This window comes from Amphiura filiformis, chromosome 15 (genome assembly GCF_039555335.1).
Source record: "Amphiura filiformis chromosome 15, Afil_fr2py, whole genome shotgun sequence".
Classification (NCBI taxonomy): Eukaryota; Metazoa; Echinodermata; class Ophiuroidea; order Amphilepidida; family Amphiuridae; genus Amphiura; species Amphiura filiformis.
In genome coordinates, this window is record NC_092642.1 from 45792688 (window position 1) to 45815226 (window position 22539).

At 37.8% G+C, this 22539-nt stretch overlaps 1 protein-coding gene across 1 annotated transcript in view; it reads right to left on the reverse strand.

Moving 5' to 3' along the window:
• Nucleotides 1-16086: 16086 nt before the first annotated feature.
• The window catches only part of LOC140170988 (scavenger receptor cysteine-rich domain superfamily protein-like), a 39910-nt gene continuing 33457 nt past the window's right edge, over nt 16087-22539 (reverse strand). Inside the window, exon 9 of the mRNA XM_072194176.1 lies at nt 16087-16201. Coding sequence (XP_072050277.1) covers nt 16087-16201 — 115 coding nt within the window. The remainder of the gene's footprint in view (nt 16202-22539) is intronic.

Here is a 22539-nt window from a genome sequence, read left to right on the forward strand (position 1 = left end):
ATGTTAGAGTTTTCATTACTCGGAGGTAAAACTGACTAATTAAGTACGACTTACTCATTACGTGAAGCGAATTTATTCATTAAGAATTTGCCAGACGAGCGTCACGTAGTTGCAAGATATCCTCGGTCACGAAAGTTATGATTCAAAAAGTAGTTTATGAAAAGTACGAACTGACTTATTATTAAGATGGACATGCACTCATAAGAAACTCATACAGTATTGTACATAACTATATAGCTAGGCAGAGTGGTGGTAAACTATGCACACAGTTCTGCGATCTGCAGTGTATCGCCGGGAGCTAATTTGTATAACTTGTGCGGTGTCCCTGCGGAATTCGACCTTCAGCAAACTGCAAACCAGTTCGGATTTACTTTATATACTAGTAGTAGGCCATACATACTGTAGTTACTGTCCGTTTTCCTATACACAATACTCAGTGCGCTCACCATTGACGCGGGACCTCTACAAATAGTGTATGTTAGAAGTATAGGCCATTGCCTAGTTGACGTCACTACTGTGTAAAAAATAACCGGCCAATATTTAAAGTATTCTCTGAAATTCTAGAAAATATAGTTTTGTAACATGTCCTAAATTTTTAGCTAATTTAGGTGTTTGGAAATATTGGTAAAAAAAAAAAAAAAAATATGAAGAAATTATTTCTAAACCGTGTTAAGTCATTAAGCTTCTCATTTTCAAGAACGCTGGTTAACAATAAGCAGACTATTGTCTCATTTCGTAAACAAAAGCCCACAGTATTGTTACCTTGCGTTCGCTTTATAATCGTTCACCCAACTGAAACTATAATACCAGCTCATTGCTCATTGCACAGGTAAAACAGACACAAGTGCAGTGTGTATTTAACCAGAGAAGATCTGATGTAACATAGTTGAGCCGTTTTCATTGAGTGTTATCTTGGTTTAATAGCTTTTAATAGGGTTTAAGTCCTTCAAAGGTCGTGGTGAGTTCTACTGTAGACATGACTGCATCATGAGTATTTTTAAGTCAACAACATTCAACAATATGATCACCGTGATAGTATGAGAGTATCAGTACCGTGGGTGTCAGTGATCCTGGCCTGACACAGTAGACAAACAAACAAACAAACAAACACGCCACACACATGACACATGCATGCAAGGTAACATTGACTATACACTAATCAAACAATGGTATTGATCCTGTACAACTGGTCGTGGTTTATTTACAATCGATTCATTTAAAATCCCCATAGTAAACATTAATTTTGGCAAGAGTTTTCTCTCTCTGGAACGAGGATGCATCCACTGGCTCCGCGTAATGAAAAGATCTAACATGACTGCTCCACGTTGTGGCGGTTACGGCCAGCCATATATTGATCATGCGAAAATCGTAAAACATAGAATAGAAACAGTGTGGCAGGCGCTCAAAATCTCAAATTGTATGCTTAGCCTGAGTTGCACGGCCTATCTCGAATAAAATCACCATGCGTAGTTGTTGAAAAACGTGAGGATTCATCGTACTATCACGGCAATTTTTAACACGAAGATATAGGGATGATGACGGTGTGCGATGGTCACTCGATTGTTGGCCCAACAATAACTTAGAAAATATTCTTGATCCTTCACACAGCTCAAAGAGTTTGCCATGATTTGCCATGGATAAGTTCTGTAGATTTAGTCGATTGACTAAGGTCAGTGACCATCATTGTTGAGGAGAAGACCCACGGAGTACATTTTATATTATACAATGTATAATCAATATTTTTGACAAAAGGAGTTGTCCTTGTCAATTTGTAGCCATGTACTTTTGATTATTTACATAGCTTCTCTAAATCACTGTGTATATACATCCATCCATCCCAAAAGCTGATTGCTTTTATTATATGGGTGAATGGACAACAAAAGAATTGGTTTCTCCATAGGGTCTGTACTTAAGCAAGTCTTTATTGGGCGAATTATCGTGTGTCCACCAGTAATGCATGTGCAGGATGCTTTGCCTCATTACCCACTTTCCCTGTGGTTAAAAACCATTAATATTCTCAAATAAATAATCAACACCGATATTGGCATTAAAAACATTAATGTTCATCAAATTATAATTTTGTTTCCGTGTTTCTGTTATTTCGTTTCCTTCATAATAGCTTTTTTCTATGAAATATCAAATAATGTAAATAATTTCAAGCGCGTCATGAAGAAGTGCAATGTTGAAAATGTTTGTTTGTATAACTACAAAGTGAGAAGAGCCAACAAACACAGAAATGTGTTCTTCCGTGAGTTTCCGAGGACAGTATTATTAATTGCATGATTTGCAATATTTTTAATTTATGCAAATACCCCGAGGACGATGGATAAATGTCGTTTATACGGGTCTTTACGCACTGGTTGTGGTAACTATGGTAACCGCGACATTATTATATGATTTGTCTACGTGTTTCATAACAGTACGACGTGTACAATATATTTATTATCCAGTATAAACATATCATAGATTTAGATTAGTGGTAATGGTTAGGACAAATGCTACATCTTTTTTTTATAGATCAAATCCATTTAGTTACTGGCCTGCATATGCGGTAAAACAGACAATTTAATGATCATCTTCATCATTAAAGCCATCGTCGACCCTTCGCAGGGTGAAGGCCTCTCCAAGGTGACGCCACTCTGATTTATCCCACGTCTTTCTCATCCAGGTTACATCAAGTAATTTTGTAATTTCATTCCTCCGTTTAACTTTCTGTCTTCCTGGGTCAGGTGCCTCAGTAGCACCATTTCTAGGTATCCATTCTGTAACCAGTTTGGTCCATCGTATGTTCTAGCTATGTGACCAGCCCAAAACCACTTCTTTTGTTTCACAGTCTGGATGACACCGGTGAAATCCGTCATGCTTCTGATCCACTCATTTGTTTTCATGTCTCTTTTTGTGATGCTATGAATGCTCCTTTCCATACTGTGTTAAGCGCTCCATTCTCTGAGTCATGGCCCAAGTTTCTGCAGCCATAAGCCAAGACTGGAAGGACACACTGGTTGTAGACTTTCTTTTTTTAATTCTCGCTATTCACAATAAGGGCGCCGCCAGCGGTTTGCGATGTAATCGTGATGTATCATGGGAAAAGGTCGACATTCAAGTCCGCGCAATACGAATATTACCGTGCTATTACATAGGAACACGTGACAATATTTTTAGTTTGTCAATATAACGGTATTACACGCAAATCGATAGAGAAAAAATTAATTGTGCACATTTCAAATCACATTATTAAGTATTATTGAGTATCGATTCGCGTGTAACACCTTTATTTTGACAAACTAAACAAATATTGTCACGTGTTCCTATGTAATAGCATGGTAATATTCGTATTGCGCGGACTTGGATGTCGACCTTTTCCCATGATACATCACGATTACATCGCAAACCGCTGGCGGCGCTCTTATTGTGAATAGCGAGAATTCATAATTGGCATGTTGTTCTGCATCACGTCATTCAATTTTTCAAAACATTTGAACATTTAATAAAATCCCGCAAATCTAGGTAAAGTAATTACAAGGCCTTCAATAATAGCAATATAAAAGAATAGTGCTGCGTGACACATGTATTAGACCCTTATAATCCTGATTTTTAATTTGTTTTAAACGGTGCTTTTAAGCCGAAGCTGAAATAATTTAAATATGACTCGAATTATCATTGAAATGATCAGTTATAATTAAAGCATTAAAGCCATAATGTGTGATTGCTTCACAGCGACGCCCTCAATTTTACTCGGATTTCTACTTTTTGCATATTTATAATGCCCAGTGGAATACTAAAATACCACGTAAAAGACTAAGCCTGAAGTGCTTTAATAACAGTAAAATTTAACTTTTTGTATTAAAACCGGGTCGACCCGGTTTTATTCAGAGTTCAACGATCGAGTACTTGCTAACATGTACCGTGGATGTCAGCTTGTATGTACACACGTCGAGCGCGATGCTCTGTGCAGTTACATGTAATACGATCGGCGAGCGTAGTACACGCATTGTAGGCGTTGGAATGAATCGCAATTTTCTCCGTTATACCTCATTTGTTTGGCTCGAAATTAATGTGAGGATAATGTGATCAGTGAAAAATTTTTATTAAATAAGAATCTATTCTTTATGCAAATCACACATTATTGCTTTAATGTGTGTGATGAAGAACAAGAGGTTTGTTCTGAGTATTTTGATACCTCGTTCGGTACGATACGACATCATTTTCTTAACTTATAGCAATTTGAATAAAAAAGAGAGCATTTCAAAAGTGACAAAAATTTGCATTGACTTTTCCTTCGGAGCACGCAGATATTGATCACAGCGGAGAGAGCGCCATCCGTTAGGCTTTATTGAACCCGTAACAAAAAGTAGCAGAAATAGCCTTGAAGGAGGAAGTATCTAAATGTGTCACTTATGAAACTCGAAAATGTCATTTAAATCAGTCTAGCTTCTTTGAAAAAAAATTGCATCGTGCCGAATAAAGTATCAAAGTGCACAGAACAAAATTATCCATCTACCGACCAGTGTTTACTCTCTCTGGAAATTGGGTGCGCCAAATGAAACATTTTCTTCCCAAATTGGCCCAATTTTGGCCCAGTAATTCCCCAAATTCACTAATTGTAATACAGCATTACAAATTTTTGTGAGACAAAAATAATTTTCCCTGGGCCAAAATTGAGACATACGGCCTCTGAGTAAACACTGCTACCGACTACTTTATTTTGCAATTTAGATTTAGTGTCTTTCAGATATTGCTTTTGTTTTAAGTGTTTGGATGCTTTTGGGCGCAGTATACTTATAGAATGTACAAGTGCGCGTCAAACAAAGAACAACAATAGCCAGTAGTCTCGAAACCACACAATTAACATGATTAAATATCCAAACCTAACGCTAAATACGGCGCTTCCGTCTAATGGACTTGCGACTTTACGCTCATTTCGTGGAAGCATATCACAATTCATATCAGAACATTTCACAAAGCATGGAATCATGAAAGAGCCTCACTTCGTTATACTTACCAAATACATTTGGAGCTACATATGTACAACTGGCATATTTAGTAACGGTGAGGGTAAGCAACAACACTTCAAGGGTGAAAATAAACAGAAATCTTCTCAGTATGTGTCCCGTCATGATTGCGTACGTACCTGTGCAGAAGTAAAATTTCATGTATAATAATACTAGAATAGTTATTATATAATTATATTGGTTAACACCTGTTTAAATGGGTCATTCTTTTGTTCGAATAAACGTGTAAAGGAGGATTGTTCATTGGGTAACGCGATAATGATATGATATAAATGAGATTTAAAAAGCGCATCATTAACAAATCTGAAAGCCATGTACAATCTCTACAATTGACCAAAAGGAGACAGTGGTGGCGCAACTGGGAAGCATGCCCCCCCAAAAAAATCCACTTTTTGCAGCAAATTTGCAACAGATTCACCCTCCCCCCATCCCCGCGTAAAAGTTAAAACAATTTCTGATGCCGCCACTGAAAGGAGTTCAAGGAAACGCTACAGAGAGCATTGCGATAACGAGAAAATGTTTAAAAAAACACGAAATCATAATTAAACAAACTATAAAATACATTTCATGTACATTAAAAAAGTCTTTAAAGTCTTTTGAACATGCAAAGATATGAGATTTATGTCGAATGTGTGTCGAATTCTAGATCTCTGACTCTTCTGCTGAAAACGATCTAATATACATGTACATGAATGTTGCTGTAAAAATCAGAACACATGTTTTGTCAAATATATTTAGCATCAAAGAAAAGTTTAAAACTATTCAACAATACTCACGTTTTTTGTCCGAATAATTTCAGAGTAACCATACTCCGTCATCAGCGATATTTAAAGGAGTATTTTGTGATTCTGGCATCGTCTTTGTATGGTATGTTTCAGTAGATATACACGAAAGAAATTTATTTCCAAAATTCCAGCTGATTCCGATTTTGCGTTTGCGAGTTATGCATAACATAAATAAATATTTGACGATATTTTAAGCCAATCTGCAATATATATATTTCACACAAACATGTAGTCAGATTTTCTGATGATATAAAAATCTCAATATTTTTGTGTGAGTCTTGAGTGGGGGTTGTGGCTGTGGATCACGTAATGCCCTTTGACCATGTGTCTACTAATGCGGCTCATACACGTTCAATCTTATTGATCAATTTCAAAGACCCTAGATACAAGAGTGGGTACAAAATCTACCATTGAACACGCACAATGGTAGATTTTGTATCCACTCTTGCATCTATGGTCCCCAATATTGATCAATATTTTGATCGTGCATGGGCCGCATTAGAGTGTGTCGTGTAGTGGCTATTGACACTTTCTACTTCCGAATTGCTCGCGCAATGAGCGTTCGAGACGATGTGTGCGTAAGTAATAATCTTTTTCAACTAAATATAATAGTCAGGAAAATAATGACGCCTCTGGTGTCGTAGATTAATGAGTTTCATATAACTAATTGCAATTATCACTGCCCACTTGCGATATCTCATTGAAGGCCACTTTGGCACTAATGAGGATATTAACATGTATAACAACCGGCATTAGTGACATTTGTATTTTGTCAACATGTTTTTGTACTTGTACAAGGTGTAAAATGGTTCCTTATAGACTATTAAAACTAATTGATATCAACCAAATACACACAGCTTTGATCTATTCTATGGAAAGTAATGTCTATAATATAGATACCAGGCGAGTATCCAGAGAGGAAAAAATATGGTGGGGGGGGAATAGATAATTCTAACATTGAAGAGATTTGTAGAGGGCCACAAGCAAAAGCCATATGACCGCGAAGCGGGGATCGCGACGCAGGGGGTATATAAGGGGGGATGTGGGCCCCTCAGAAGTGAGAAACATTAGTTTGAAAGAGTCAACATTTTTTTAAATGATGGCCATTCGTGGAAAAGTTTTCACTGTTATTGTACAGACTTGACATTTAATATGGAATATTTTTTCGCAAAATTCCAAGACTGGTCTGGAAGGGGTCTACATAAACCGCGCGGGCTAAATATTAATCGGGGTGTGTCGTGAGATGGTGTAAAATAATTGTTTGACAGAAAATGTGCTTTCCATTAGTTTACATTACGCCCTCATAATGTAGTGAATTAGCCTAAAATGGCGGATCTAATGAGACTGAATTTGATTTTTGTGGTTATTCTGATATTATGAAATTTATTTAGGTTTGAGGTGATATTTATTGAACCTAAATACCAATATAAAGTGTTCGTCAGAACTGAAATTCACTTGTAATCTACCAGTTTGAAAGTGGGAGGAGCTTTTAAAAATAGGACTCTTAAAAGTGGTATGCACTCAAAAAGTTTGAATTTATAAACTTACTGTACACAAAGAAACAGCGTGAGTTCATTGGACAACCAGTAGTCATCGACGCAGTTGTTTTTGTACCGTAAGTGTTTAACATTTTACCCCCTTACCCCAGGGGGTCATTCAAACTTTCTGAGTACGTAACACTTTTAAGAGCCATATTTTAAGCTCCTCCAATGTTAAATAATTAGTATATTGCAAGTGTATTTCAGCTATGATGAATGCCAATTGCTGACGAAGTTTAGGAAATACCACCTCAAACCCCTATAAATATGATCATAACAGAACAATGTTGTATAAAGTACGAAATTGTGTCCCCACAACACTCACATTCAGCCTCCCTAAATCCCCCATTGTAGGCAAATTTGCTACATTATGAGCACCATAATGTAAACTAATGGAAAGCACATTGTCTTTCAAACAATTATTTTACACCATCTCCCGATACACCCCAATTAATATTTAACCCGTGCGGTTTATGCGTCGTGGAATTTGCGAAAAAATATTCCATATTAAATCTCAAGTCTGTATGAAGTATTGCTTTAAACATTTAAACATAAAGTGTCGGGCGTCCAAAGCAGAAGCAAAAAGGGCAACTTTTGTCTTCTTTATGCTTACGCAGGGGGTGTCTGAGGGAGAAATGAAGGCACAATTGAAGCCATTCGTGGACCATTCACTTACTGTAGGCCTATAATTATTTATGTTATTGCTTCAAACATAAAGTGTAGGGGTGTCTAAAACAGAAACGGCCAGTTGTTTATGCATATGTACGCAGGGGTGTGTGTGTTGGAAAATGGTCCAACTGAAGCCATTTGGTGGACGATTTGGACACTATTGTTGTGTAAAATTTTAGTTAGAAAAATTTAGGAAAAAAGTTGTTATGTATATGCAGGGGGGTGTTTGAGGGGATGTTCCTCAATGAAGCCAGGTCCAAATGAAGCCATTTAGTGCATCATTTTTACACCATTTATATAATTATATAAAAAAGCACGAACTCAATTTGCAATTTTTTTTGTTACACAGCTCCACTGACACTTTATACACTCGCAACAAATATTATTACTATAAAGCATGCATGGATTGATCATGTTGAAGTCAGCAATTACTCAATCACGTGCAATTTTTTGTTGCGTTTTTACGGGGGGCGCGTGCCCTCTCTTTCCTACTTTTGCTATTTTTATGGATCCGCACCTGGATACGGATTGATCGTAAGATTCTACTGAACAAACTATCAGAGTATGGTACGCTAGTTCGATTCCTTTTATTGGAGTAAGCACGTAGTGATTCTGTAGATACTTTCCATTGCTTTAATAGCACTTGTTTATCAGTGGACTTCGGTTGTATATATAAATGCGCATAAATGCGCACGTGACATCTACAAGTCGCCATACCGTATTAAACGATATAAGGTACCCGGATGTACATAAACTCCCCGTGCAAAAGTATAGGGGAAAATGACAGGTCGCAAGGAAAATTGCTTTTGCAAAATAGTGGCATTGATTGCAAAGGGTAAAATAACTTGACCCGAAAGATAAACTCTTTATTAACGTTTTCCATCACGGAAAAAAAAATAACTACGGAAAAGCTAGATATAGCTGATTTACAAACTTATATTTCATAATTTCCGTGCTAAATGGGCGTGCCAATTGGCCATATCTATGACGTAGTGCTGGTTTCATACTATCATGCTGTTTGCCGCCGAGCGGCGTGACACACGCGCATTGTAGACAAACAGACACAATCAAGACTTGTGAATGGCTGATAAGTCATGCCTCTTGTCGCAACGGCATGAAAGTATGAAAGGGGACATGATTCACATGATTGGCTTTAAGGTCAGAACTGTGCAGGCGGCGGATGACATGATCGAGCCGGCAACTTGTGAAACCGCCCGGCCGTATGGCATTTTCCAATATAGTCGGTTAATTTTGTGGGGTTCATTATCGAAGCCCAACGGTTTTAGCTTGTATTTATATTATTTATCAACATAGGCCTATTTGTTTGTGATATTTCAAGCGTTTTAAAATTTCAAAATAATCCCATTCAATTACACGGTTGACGATGAAAATTTACTGAATTTAGAGAATGCAATGCGGCCACCACCTGGAACTGTGGTCGCAATTTCAGTGATTGACAGTGAGGTAACACGAACATGGCACTGGCCATCTGGTCACGTGCGCATTTATATATGCGCATTTATATATACAACCGAAGTCCACTGTTTATTATGTACCGGGCATTTTAGTTTCTAATAATGATATAAAAATCGGGTGTGACATTGAGATCATAGTTTCAAAAGTAGTTTGACCCGAAATTGGCAACACCGTCGAACGCTTAAGTGGGCGTGGAAATTTGCATTATGGTGAATACTGATATGAACAAGACAAATCCTAATTAGAGGATTGGCCTTCACAATCATAAGTACAATATTGATATAATGATGTCGCTGGGTATTCCGCCTGTGAACGTGCTAAATTTCATCTCGACACGTTCACAGACAAGTTTATATTCAATCATTTTTTACTAAACACTCAGAACGGTGATCACCAGCTTCTATTGTTATGCATAGACGCGCTAAGAGTCGATCGACAATACATGTAGAGTAGGACCTCAACATTAAAAATTTGTTTTAAAATGTTTCGAATCGATTTTCAACAACTCTTCCTATACCTTTGTACAGGAGCCAACCGTTGTTAATCCGTGATGAATCCACAGTCCAGTAGCGTATACGCGAACGCAAGGTTACGCGTACGCGTTACGCATAAGCGAGTAAAATTCGTCATGCCTGGAACGTATGCGTAAACATGAACTCTCTTATGTTGGCGGTAGCAGCTAAATATTACCGCTTTATTCTTTAGTTTTATTGCCGATATCAACAGAGAACAAAATAATGGACATCGTGTGAATTAGACATCTTTAGCTTGTTTCGTTGTTGAAAGGGATTCAATCATGTTTCACCGTTGTTCATCACCGATTAACAACTCGCTAAAGCTGGCCTCGCGAAGTATTAAAACCACTCAGAAGCCGCGGACGCATCGTTGTTAATCGGTGATGAACAACGGTGAAACATGATTGAATCCCTAAGTGAATTAGTGACAAGCTGTCGTAATAGTATCATATCAATAATTTGTAAGCGCTCTTTAGTAATAGTAACTTCTTACACAAGATTTGCAATTTAAGAGGTACTACACCTGCCCAATTTTGTGCCTATTTTTTGCATTTGTCTCAAAAATTATAGCGCATTGGGGACAAGTAAGATATGTATATTATAGGGGCAGGGACTACAACTACTGCACTGGAAATATTATTTCAGCACAAACAATAGTTGTGGAGTTACAGTCAAAAATGAGGGAAAACCAATATTTGATCAATAAATCAATAACTAATTGCTTTGAATTGCTGAATTTTTAGTACAGTAGTTGTAGTCCTTGCCCTATAATATACATATCTTACTTGTCACCAATGTGCTATAATTTTGAGAAAAATGAAAAATAGGCACAAAATTGGCCAGAAAATACCCACTAAAAAAATTGGCCATTGCTCATTGAAATGAAGCTAGTATTAAATGGATAAATAAGTGTGCTCTGTCATTTAATGCCATAAAATGTGAAAAATATTGTAAACAACACTTGAGGTTTCGACTTTTAAAACTACATTTTCTCATCATTATAAAAGGAAATGGTTATTTACACCTAACTAACAGGTAAAAAATCAGTAGCTCTTGGACTAATTTTACAAGCATTACTCGTTGATGGTCGATAAACGTCCCAATAAATCGGACTTAGTCACCGGTCAGTTCTACAGCATAGATATCCATGGCTAACGATGGTTAACTATGGAAACATGTTAAAGGACATCAAGAAAATTTATTTATTTTGAGCTCTTTCGAGACGAGTAATGGATATATTCTGTAGATTTAGGTTTTGTCTGTGACTGCTAATGTGAGGCCGTCGTAGGTCGTACTGGGCTCAAACTCGGTGGGTGGGTGTAGTTCTGTCCTGGCAAGAAAAAGTTTATGTTCGTTAAGTCATCCGACCCCGGGGCCCCCTCAAAGGGGTCATTTGAGGTCAAATGACTAAAAACTGCCATATGGGCATGAAACTAGGTCCTACGGGACTCAAACTCGGTGGGTGGGTGTAGTTCTGTCCTGGCAAGAAGATGTTCATGTTCGTTAAGTCATCCGACCCCGGGGCCCCCTCCCAGGGGTCATTTGAGGTAAAATGACTAAAAACTGTCATATGGGCATGAAACTAGGTCGTACGGGGCTCAAACTCGGTGGGTGGATGTAGTTCTGTCCTGTCAAGAAGATGTTTATGTTCGTTTTAAAGTCATCTAACACCGGGGTCCGCTCCCAGGGGTCATCTGAGGTCAAATTACTAAAAAGTGTCGTATGGGCATGAAACTTGGTAGGTATAGTCAACATTTAAAACAACATTTTTGAAGGTCATTTTGGGGTCATCCAAGGTCACCACAGGTCATCTGAGGTCAAATTAGTAAAAACTCATATATGGGCATGAAACTTGGTGGGTACAGTCAACATTTAGAGTTATAAGTTTAGATCATTTTGGGGTCATCCAAGGTCACCCAGGGGTCATCTGAGGTCAAATTACTAAAACTGTCGTATGGGCATGAAACTTGGTGGTACAGTCAACATTTAGAGCCAAATTTTTGGATGGTTGTTTTGGGCTCGCCAGGGGTCCTCTTAGGTCAAATTAGTAAAAACTGTCATATAGACATGTCACCATCAGCCTGGTAATCGCGCCCAGCCGAGAACCGCCAAATATGGTAACCGCCTAGTCTATTTTAAAACTGATGCATCAATGACTATGTTCATCATGTCATTATTGTATCATTCTCACATACATTAGGAAATGAATTTGGAGAATAGAGGCCTTGCATGTGACATATCATCCCGTAAATATGGCGGACTACTCAAATGCATTCAACAAAAGCATGATTGCAATCAAATAGGTTGATGACAACATTTGATTAAATGGACTGCACTCCGCCATAACTACGGTGAAGGACACCGGCTCAAATCCTTTGTTTGGAGCCAATCGATAATTTCATGCAGGGCCTCTATACTTTCTGTTAATAAAATACTATGCTGACCTCACACTCCAGTAATTTCAGATCATTGAGCTCAGTAATACATCAAAGAATGTCTTCCAATTCATGAAAACAAATAGCTAATCTGCATATCGGATTAAAAGCTTGAGGCATTTCAATTGCAAGGCCCATTACTTATACACCAACAACAACATAGGCCTACAAGTGTATATAATGTAGCATGTGCACACATTATCATGTTGTGGATGGTGAATCAAGCTGCAGTGCCTACCCATTCCCAAATAAATGCAGTGACCAACCGGTGTTCACTCATGATTGACGTACTGATCATTATGTATGATTTAAACTCATAGGTTTTGGCAATCTGGGACGGGGTGGGCTCAAAATGACCCCATAGGATTATACGGGGATAAAAACTTCAAAGTGCTCAAATACCCCTTTCAAATATATCAAATTATTTAAATAAATAAATAAATGAATGAATGAATGAATGAATGAATGAATGAATGAATGAATGAATGAATAAATAAGTAAATAAATGAAAAAAAATTGAACAAATTGTAGCGTAGCATTAAAATCATAATAACCATTGCTGGCAGGCGGATTCGAACCAACGATATTGACATTACCAGTCTGATGCTCTAACACTGAGCTATGCCATCATCTAGTAATGAGGGTCGAGTTTTCGCGTATACAGTGTTTGTCTGTGAAAATGCCGCCTTGTGAAATAAATAAATATAAAGTCTCAATTTTTAATTTAAATTTATTTGATAATTTTCTAACCTATATTTTCTTTAGAGCAGGGACAAATATTTCCCCTTTTATCTAATTTGGCCGCTAAATAAGAATCTACTTCTTTTATTACTGATTTAATTCCGCGATTTGTTCCATTCAGCAATATCAAAGATTAATGTCAAGCATCTCACGACAGATATTTAGTTGGCTTAGTGGTTTTGCACAGTGCTTTTTAACCGGGAGGTACCGAGATCGATTCCCACCTCTGCCTGCAATTTTTTTTCAAGACTGGGAAATAATAACCTGACATTCGCCGCTGACATTCGTACTGCAGAAGCGGAGTTGTAACTTGTTAAACTTTGCTCCTTCCGTAAAAGGGTACATTATTTTGGCACTACATTATTTCTTTTTTTCCACATTGCTGGTAGGTCCTATTAAATATCAAATGGTCATAATTGGCGGTCACTTCAAATCATCGCCAACTGAACGAGGTTCAGGAATGTACTCTCATTGTTAATTGTTGGTTAATCCACCACTTGAACAGGACTTAACCAAAGCAAACAAAGACTTACGCTTTTTTACGAATGCTATACATAAGTATAAGCTTATTATCCTCTTCAACAATAGGATTAAAGATTGGTGCTTGACTGGAATTACGTGCTAGTGTCATTGGTTATCGTTAAAAGGCAATAAGGTGTGTAATTGCGATATTTCACTTGAATAGGAAAGACTCTCTACATCGAACCATGGATGCTGGTGGTTCGAATTAAGCCCGATCCTGACTCCACTTCGCAGCGGTATGCGATGCTGCGATGCTTTTCAAACATCTCAGCATCCCGCGATGAAATTAAAATGTACAGGTGGAGTCAGTATCGGGCTTTAAAATAAAACCCAATTCGAAATGATGCGCTTGAGAATTCAACAATATAAATAATGGTAGCTCTATTATAATACACATTAATGATCAAATTCCAAAATATAATACGTTTTCTGTCTTTGCTTGTCACGTGGTAGCGATCATTTATATTTTTAAATAAGTTTCAAATGAATAACAACAAGACAAGTCGCCGAGTGGTCTAAGGCGCTAGGCTCATAGAGTACTAAGCGTTGCGCCGTGAGTTCGAACCCCACCTCTGCCAAACTTTAAAAGAAGTAAATTAAAATTTGACTTTTTTTAATTTCATATTTGGGAAATGTGACTGGGAGAATTTATGTATGGTGTGGAGTGGTATGATAGGGCATGTACTTTAACTGGCCGGCGCGGTCCGGTGACTAAGTCTTTATTGGGCGTTTTATCGGCAGTCAACGAGTAATGAGCGAAATAAAAATCATTGAATTGACCGTAGAAACCAATGATGGGCCTCACCATCCCCATCCCCCAAATGGTCATCTTTGACGGCGGTCATACCCCTGGGTAAGGTGCTGGGGTAAACATTTTATCACTAAAATGAGCGCAAAGAATGGATCTACAATTAGCTTAGGTCGTTTGGGCGTAAACGCGTGCGTATTTTATGACGGATAAAAATAGTAGTTCTAGGGCTAATATTAGAATGCCTGTTGAATACCTGAAACTGAGGGAGTATGTTTTTGAAATGGAATTAGTTAGGTTTAATTATTTCGAAACTCATCGCCCCTGTATTCGGCTCTACCTGTATTTTACATAAACCTGAGTGAGTATTAAAGATATGTTGCCCAATAATATTGTCTGTTATCTTTGAAACCCATACTCCCTCTGTGGCTAAATCTTCAAAGGGTGAAGTGTGGATTTCAAATGGTAAAGTTATATTATTTACTCTAACATCGCAAATACACACCCTCATATACCTTAACTTTTCACGGCGTTCCAAAATGATTACACCTAGATGATTGACCTTTTCGGTAAATCCCATAAGCCTTTGCGGGTAGATCTGTAATCATAAACTATACATTGGTTCGCTTCAAGTTCGGCAGTCACGTTGCGCTGTTGCGCCGCAAGCGTGCAAGTACGCTCTGCGAAATAAACTTTACGCGCGCGATTCAATTATGCGGCCACTGAAATAGCCACATACGTCACTACCGAACTTGAGATGGACCAAATTTATAGACATAGAGACTGTGTACAAACAACCAAAGTCATTCATAAGACCAACAGACTGATAGGCGACGGATTCCTTTAATATTTCGCTTTATGTTTTTATTTTTACAGACTTTTACATAATTACCATATTATTTGTTCAAATATATTTTTAAACTACACATATTCATAAAAAATAATCATTTTGAAACTGATATTTCACAACACTATAAATTATAATCGTCCGGACAAATATCTGATATGATCAAGCAAAATCAGTCACAAGTTGGAAATATTAATTTTGAGATATAGTCAAACAAAGGAAGTATGGCTTATTTCCTTTTCTTTCCTAATGTTTTGGATACTCTTAATTTGTTGGTCCACATATTTTTTCAAATGCCTTCATAATGTGTAGTAATGTACAGGTATTCTTTTTATTTGTGAAAATTACATTAAATACACAACCAACATTTTTTTCTCCATAATATTCACAGCTTTTTCGGTTTTTTTTTCATTTTACACCCGTGTATTTATTCAGGGTTAATGTTTACGAAATCACAAAAAATTACGATCTTTTCATTTCACACACATTTTACATAAACCTAGGTTTGATCTTGTCCTTATTTGAATTGTTTTATTAAAATGAACAATTTGACACCTCTTTTGGCAAAATCGGAGAACTTTGATGTTTATAACGCCCATAGAGCCAAAAACGTGACCTTTGACCATTTCGGTCATAAGATAGGTCAAACTATACATTTTCTGAATCCTTGTGACTAGAGGAATACATTGAAATGGTTTTTGGAATGAAATTTTACCCCATGTAAAGTTCGATGCCCTTTTCCCGCCAAATGCTACTCCGGGAGAATTGATATCAGGCATTTTTGTGTAGCTCATGATGTCAACTATCTCTAGTAGCAGTGCAGCTCCCTCCCCCCACCAACCACCACCACCACCACTGGCACAAAACACCACATTTGAGAGGGTCAGGCTCGTATACGAATGGTTTTGATGTACTGCGTGGTACCATCTTTATCAATCTTCATCATGTTTAGATTTATGACGGGTAAGTAAGAGTTTCTTTTTGTTTTATCTTTATAAAAATAATGTGCGTGCTGGCTATAGGCTTCAACATAAAAAGTCCAAATGTTGAGATATTTTCTCAAAACATCAAGAGCTATGCTAAGAAACACTTAAGTAACATTCGACTTTTGCGTTCTCATGGTCATGAAAATATCCAATTCTGAAATTATTAAACTTAAAAACATCTGTCGTTTTCAATCGACATCCGCGTGTTATTCCGTCTGTGGAAGACTTTATTAGCTACGATCGTCTACAGGGTGATTGTGGCATGGTTGTCTGATGCGATCATTTATTGATTTTTCTAATTCTAGACATGAATAATAACAACTATCACACTAATAAACTGTATATATACACATATATTTCTACATGTATATCAAATTATTCATCTTTTTTTTTTTTTTTTTTATTTTTATATAAACTATACCCTTGTGTGCGCATTGAGGACGCTATTTACATATATTTTAAAGTTGAGTTAGCCAAATACTATGAGATATACAAAGTTAATGATAAAAAGTTTATTGAAAATTCCCTTGCCGTTTGTTAGCATACTGCAGTTACTGTTCATTTTCCTATACACAATACACAGTGCTCTCATCATTGAGGTGTGGCCTCTACAAATAGTGTATGTTAGAGTTATAGGCCATTGCCTAGTTAACGTCACTGTGTGAAAAATAACAGGCCGATATTTATTGTACTCTCTGAAATTCTAGGAAATATAGTTTTGTAACATGTCCTAAATTTTTAGCTAATTTAGATATTTGGAAATATTCGCAATTTGGCGTTTTAGTAAGTAAGGGACGGCATGGCCTGCAAAATTCCCTATGTAAATCGAATGCAACTTTTAGTGACTATCACTCACTTGTAGACCGCTCTCTTTCGAAGGGCATTAAAGCTAAACCACTTGACGGATATTTGTGTACTTGCTGTCAATCAAGAATAATGCATATATTACATGTAGGCTAAAAACTGAGTATGTGGGGCATCTGCAAATGTTCTTACCTCCCTGATATGTAAATGACAGATAACAGCAAAAACAGCTCCCATATCTGTCCATAACTTTGGTCAGTGCAGCGAGTCAGGGAATTTCAAGTGGGTGATTATTGATTGGCAAGTGCCATATTTGGGCATAAGTGCAGTCCACCATTCAATGTGGAGGATAGACTAGACTTTATCGATTGATTTCGCTGGAATAGTTTCCTGTTAACCAGGTGTAAGTACTGCAAAGGTTGAATCATGTTTGTTGTGCAGTATAACTGCAGTATGGTCTGTTTGCTGATGATGTTCCAATATCATTTTACAAGTGTCTACCCCCTTGTAAAGATGCAAACAAGATTTCAGACAAATAGCGACATCATTGTGCAATTTTTCATTAAAATTACTCAGTTTTTCATGCCATCAAACAACCGTGATGGATTGTAAATGGCATAGCCCATTTCAACCTACTCGTGTAGACCTACCAGTTTTGCTATCATGAAACTTGCTGCCACAAAGTGTAGTCAGCAGCAAGAAAACACCGTGAAGCGAGTTGGTAAGGACGAACAGCCACCACAAAGTTTCGATATCAAGGAACGATGCAAAGAAGCCGATGGTCCATGTGATGCCCATCATTATCTCGATCTGAAAATACAAGCAGTATATCACTTTAAACATATAATTCAGAGATTTGTTTTGTACAAAATCCAAAATTTGCGTTGATGTTAAGTAAAAAAAATATGTAGATATTTATATAGCGCTTTATGCCGTAAACAGCCTCAAAGCGCTTTACATTTATTCCGCCGTCATTAGAATATGTCGGAACCACGTTTGCAGCCTACAAGCGGCGCAGGGTCCATCAGTACAACGACTGTGACTACCCCTAACAGCTTCCCATTGCACCTGGGTGGGGTGAGGCAAGCGAGTCCAAGGCCGTAACCACTGAGCCACCGTGCCCTACCTCGTGCTAAGACTTCATAGCACATTGACTGACCTATGAACTATGGAATTCTCCATGACATGGAATTAATGTTATCATACGTAACTGGGTGTTCGCCCAATTGCTAAGTGTTTGTTGTTTGCCAATCCATTTACTTTTTGTGGGTTTTATCGGTGTTATAAAACCCACAATTGAGAAATATTTGTCCAAAAGCGTTATAGATCATTGACATTAAAAGCTAAGCAAACTTTCAAAAACTTAGTTTTAAAGCGGTTTAATATTCATTACCTTGAAACAAAGTAGAAGGTCTTTGAACAATGTACGGATGGTTTCTTCTCGCTGGCGAATTTTCCTAGAGCGTCTTTGATTTCGACAGGCTAACACTACGGTGACGGTAAATAGCCCAGAATTAACAGCAATCAAAATACCGACCGGCACGCCAAATGCCCAGAAATTTGCAACAGAATCTGAAATCCAACATAGAGAATTGGCACCGTATGCAAAAGACGAGTGCATATAATGCAAGCATAGAGATATAGCAACAACAATAAACGGTAAACCAAAAGCAAAAGTAGGAGCTACATAGCGGCAAACAGGCCCGGACTCCCAATCTTTGTTTCTTTGCAATGAACCATATTTAAAAACATAAAATAAGGCAAAGGCAATGACTGTCATCCATGAGAAAGAAGCAAGCCAGCTGTAGTGACTGAGTAATGCAACAAAAACACATGCACCGGTTGGAAATGAAATATATGCGGAAAGTGTCGGCAGAAGTTGTGCGAAAAAGAGCAAAGCACACAAAGTCATAACGCAGCGACCGTGAAAATTACGGAGAGATCTAAAACAACAGTGTAAGGTAAATGTTACGGTAAGTCCACATAGAGACAAACATGTCCCTATTGTATTTACTAAAGCAAGTTGACCAGCATAAGCAAAGAATTGATTTGCTTTGAGCTTTGAAATATGGTCAGCACAGATTTGAACTCGGCCATCAGGATACATCATGTAATCTTCTCGTTCAAAGGAAATGTTACCAAAGTGAATTGCTCTAGACCCGTTATCTGTCCAGCTAACAGTGTAATCATCTGTCGTAAGCGTAATCAAAGGACAACGTAGAAGATGGAACACCTCACCACATACTTGCACGAGTTCTTCTTTTACAATTTCGTTGCTCAGTGCCTCGTACTTATAAGTAACCTGATGAAGTGTGAGTTCGGGCATAATATATTGTTCATTGTGCAACAAAACCTCAGTAACGTGAGTCACATTCACTGGTATAAACTGACTCGAATTACCACTAAACCAGCTTTTCTCGCAAATACCATTGAAAGGAAAATTACTGCCTATGAAAGTGTAAACAACATGCATGTGCATGTTGTTACAAACACTAAAGAGCTCCATATCCCGGAAGATTTCGTCTAATACTCCAACCATATTACATGCCGAATTACTTTGGAGCAAGAATTTATCCGAATATAAGCCAAAGTAACGGTTTCTTTTCCAGTTTGATGTGTTGCCATATATGGAAATGTTGAGGTACTGTAGAAAACACGAAATGTTCTCGTCGTCGTTCAATTCGGCATTACTCCCGTAGTGCTCGGATGATTTATCATATTCAGAAAAGATCCACGCCGATTGTCGCTGATAACACAGACTATCTATGACATCACTTTTATCAGATATTGCGACAATGCATTCACTTTTGTTGTTAAGCGCGTAACCCGGTGGACATGAGAGTGATCTACATTCGTGTGTGTACGGATCATACACGGTGTCCGTATCAGCGCAGAGCTGAGGAAAATCGTGTGTGGTTGGTAAGTTTTCTTTAAACTTCCATATTCTCTGCAAAACCGATAACGATCCATCTGCAGTGACATCAACACATGGGAATAGACTGTTCGCGTCAACGGCATTACAAAGGGCACAGTGATGGTTCTTAAAACGCCTTCCGTCGCTTGTACACATATGATTGGAATACGACTCACAGGCTTTGGCGATGGACTCGCTTACGTTTGATGAACAAGATTCAATCAGTGATGGAAAGCAATACCTTAATCTTTTTCCCAAGCTATCGAGTTCATACTGGCTTTTGCAATTTTCAGAACTTTCTAGGGTTGCTCTGGTGGGTAAAACATCAGGATATTTGACGTCCCAAGGCTGAATATCATTGAAATCTTTCCCGTTGCAGAGAGCGCAGAAAAGGTTTTGAAAGTTGTCACCGTTTCGATCTGATACATGCCATTCCAGTTGAAGTCGGTCTTCAGGATTCATGAAGATTGATGGCAAATTTTCACAAAGGTGCTTTATTGATTCATTACGCCAGTTTACAGGACATTTGCCCACGAGCATGACAGAAACACCGGGAAGATCACGGTCAAATGGGGCACAAGTAAACAAATGTGTATCTAAAGTTTCTGTTTCGTTAACTATGCTCAATGAAGAGTGGCAGATGTCATGAAAATCATAGCAGCAATCTTGGAAGATATCACACTGAGGATCACAGCGGCATCTGGTAGCTGTAAGTTGGTAACCACATCTCCCTTGACAACTGCTGTCAGAAGCCAGTAGAATATCTGCATTCTCGTAATGTACTTCTGAAAACAAGGTTTATAAACGTACATTTATTATGCAGGTTGTGGATATTTTGAACATGGTATATACCTAAACACTAACATCCCATAATACTCAATGTGTGTCACACAGGCTGTATCAAAATAATTCGTCGGCTGTAATCCATAGTGGCGTATAATGTGATACCCAGTGACGCCTTTTTCATTTTGTTAGACCACCCCTTTATAAAACAACATTTTATAAATGACATCTCATTTCCCAACGTCGTCATTAGAATATACTCATACCGCAGAATCATGGCATGTTGCCTATGGGGATCGACGCTAAGTCAGGTACCGCGTCGGCAAACTGGCGCAAACTGGCGCAAATACACAAAAGAACTTCGCGCGTGATGTCGGCAGGTCTGAACGATATACCGGCGTCACACTGAATTCGAGTAATCTTAGAGGGCACAGGCATAGATAATTCCAATCTGTCTGTTATTAATCTAAGGATATATCAATCACTTCCAAACTTGAGTGCCCTCCCCCTCTTTCCCCTTGGCTACTAACGGAAACCGTAGGACCTTATTTAGGTATTTAGGCTATACAATACTTTTAGCTATGTCGATATAATACTTTACCTGTGGTACAGCCAAGGTATAAATGAAAGTAGCCATATTGAGAGCACGATCCGTGTAGTGGGGAAACATTGCGGAATTCAATTCCATTGTACCCGAGGATTATTAATCCAACCAATGCAATGCTTGATACATTTGAAACAGATGGCATCATTGCACAATCTCCCGATATTTCTGCTATTGTATAGGCGCCGTATCTGCTAATGGTTGAACACAGTGTTTTCGCAATTGCGTTGACATTGATCCTTACCTGTAAAGTATTTAAAGGAGAACTTTAGTGGAACTACAACAAAGCTTCATATGAAACCTTATATAGTTTGTTATTCATAATTGCCAATAAAACTGACATATAATGTCTTATAAGATAGAAATAAGCAATTTTGAGACATTTTTTTGGCTAACGGAAGCCTCTATTTTGCTCATGAATATTCATAGCCTATGACGCTGCTGTGCTGAACCAGAGTCTATATGGCTCCTGTTGCTATTATACGAAAATAATAAATTGGATCTTGCTGTTTCAAACTTCATTAATGTTATAACAGTATTTACAATAAATTGTATATGAAACTTTTATAAATTAAATCCAAACCTGATTTCTGTAACTATTTTGATAAAAACCATGCTTACAATTGGGTTTGAAACAATTTCAGGGATGTAGCATGGGGAGTTATTGCACTATCGAAATCACGCATTGTCCCATGTGCAATATAAACATCTCTAATTCAGGTCAGTCGGCCAGCATAACAGGGGTCATTATTCATGACAATCCCTATGAACAAGTTTGTTAATTTGTTTCCTGATGATGAACAAGTTTGTTGATTTGTTTCAAACATTTTTGGATCGTCAGTGTGATATAACAGGTCAAGTGAAAGTATTTGTTGTGACTGTCCGCTGGTTCCGCCGGGATCGTAAATGGCTATAAACAATCCAGAATTCGACAACTGCTATACATGCTGAGTGAATTGCATCAAGAAGTGAATGGCCTATCCAGTGAATTTAAACACTTGATTTATTTCCCTCACCATTTCAGCAGTAAAAATAGAATATAATAATCCATGTAAAGTCTGCAGAAGTGTAGACAAAACTGGGGATACCACTATCGTTCTCCGCCATATATGCATAGGGCCTGCTATACATTTATGCTATGCATAAATCGCCGGCTAACT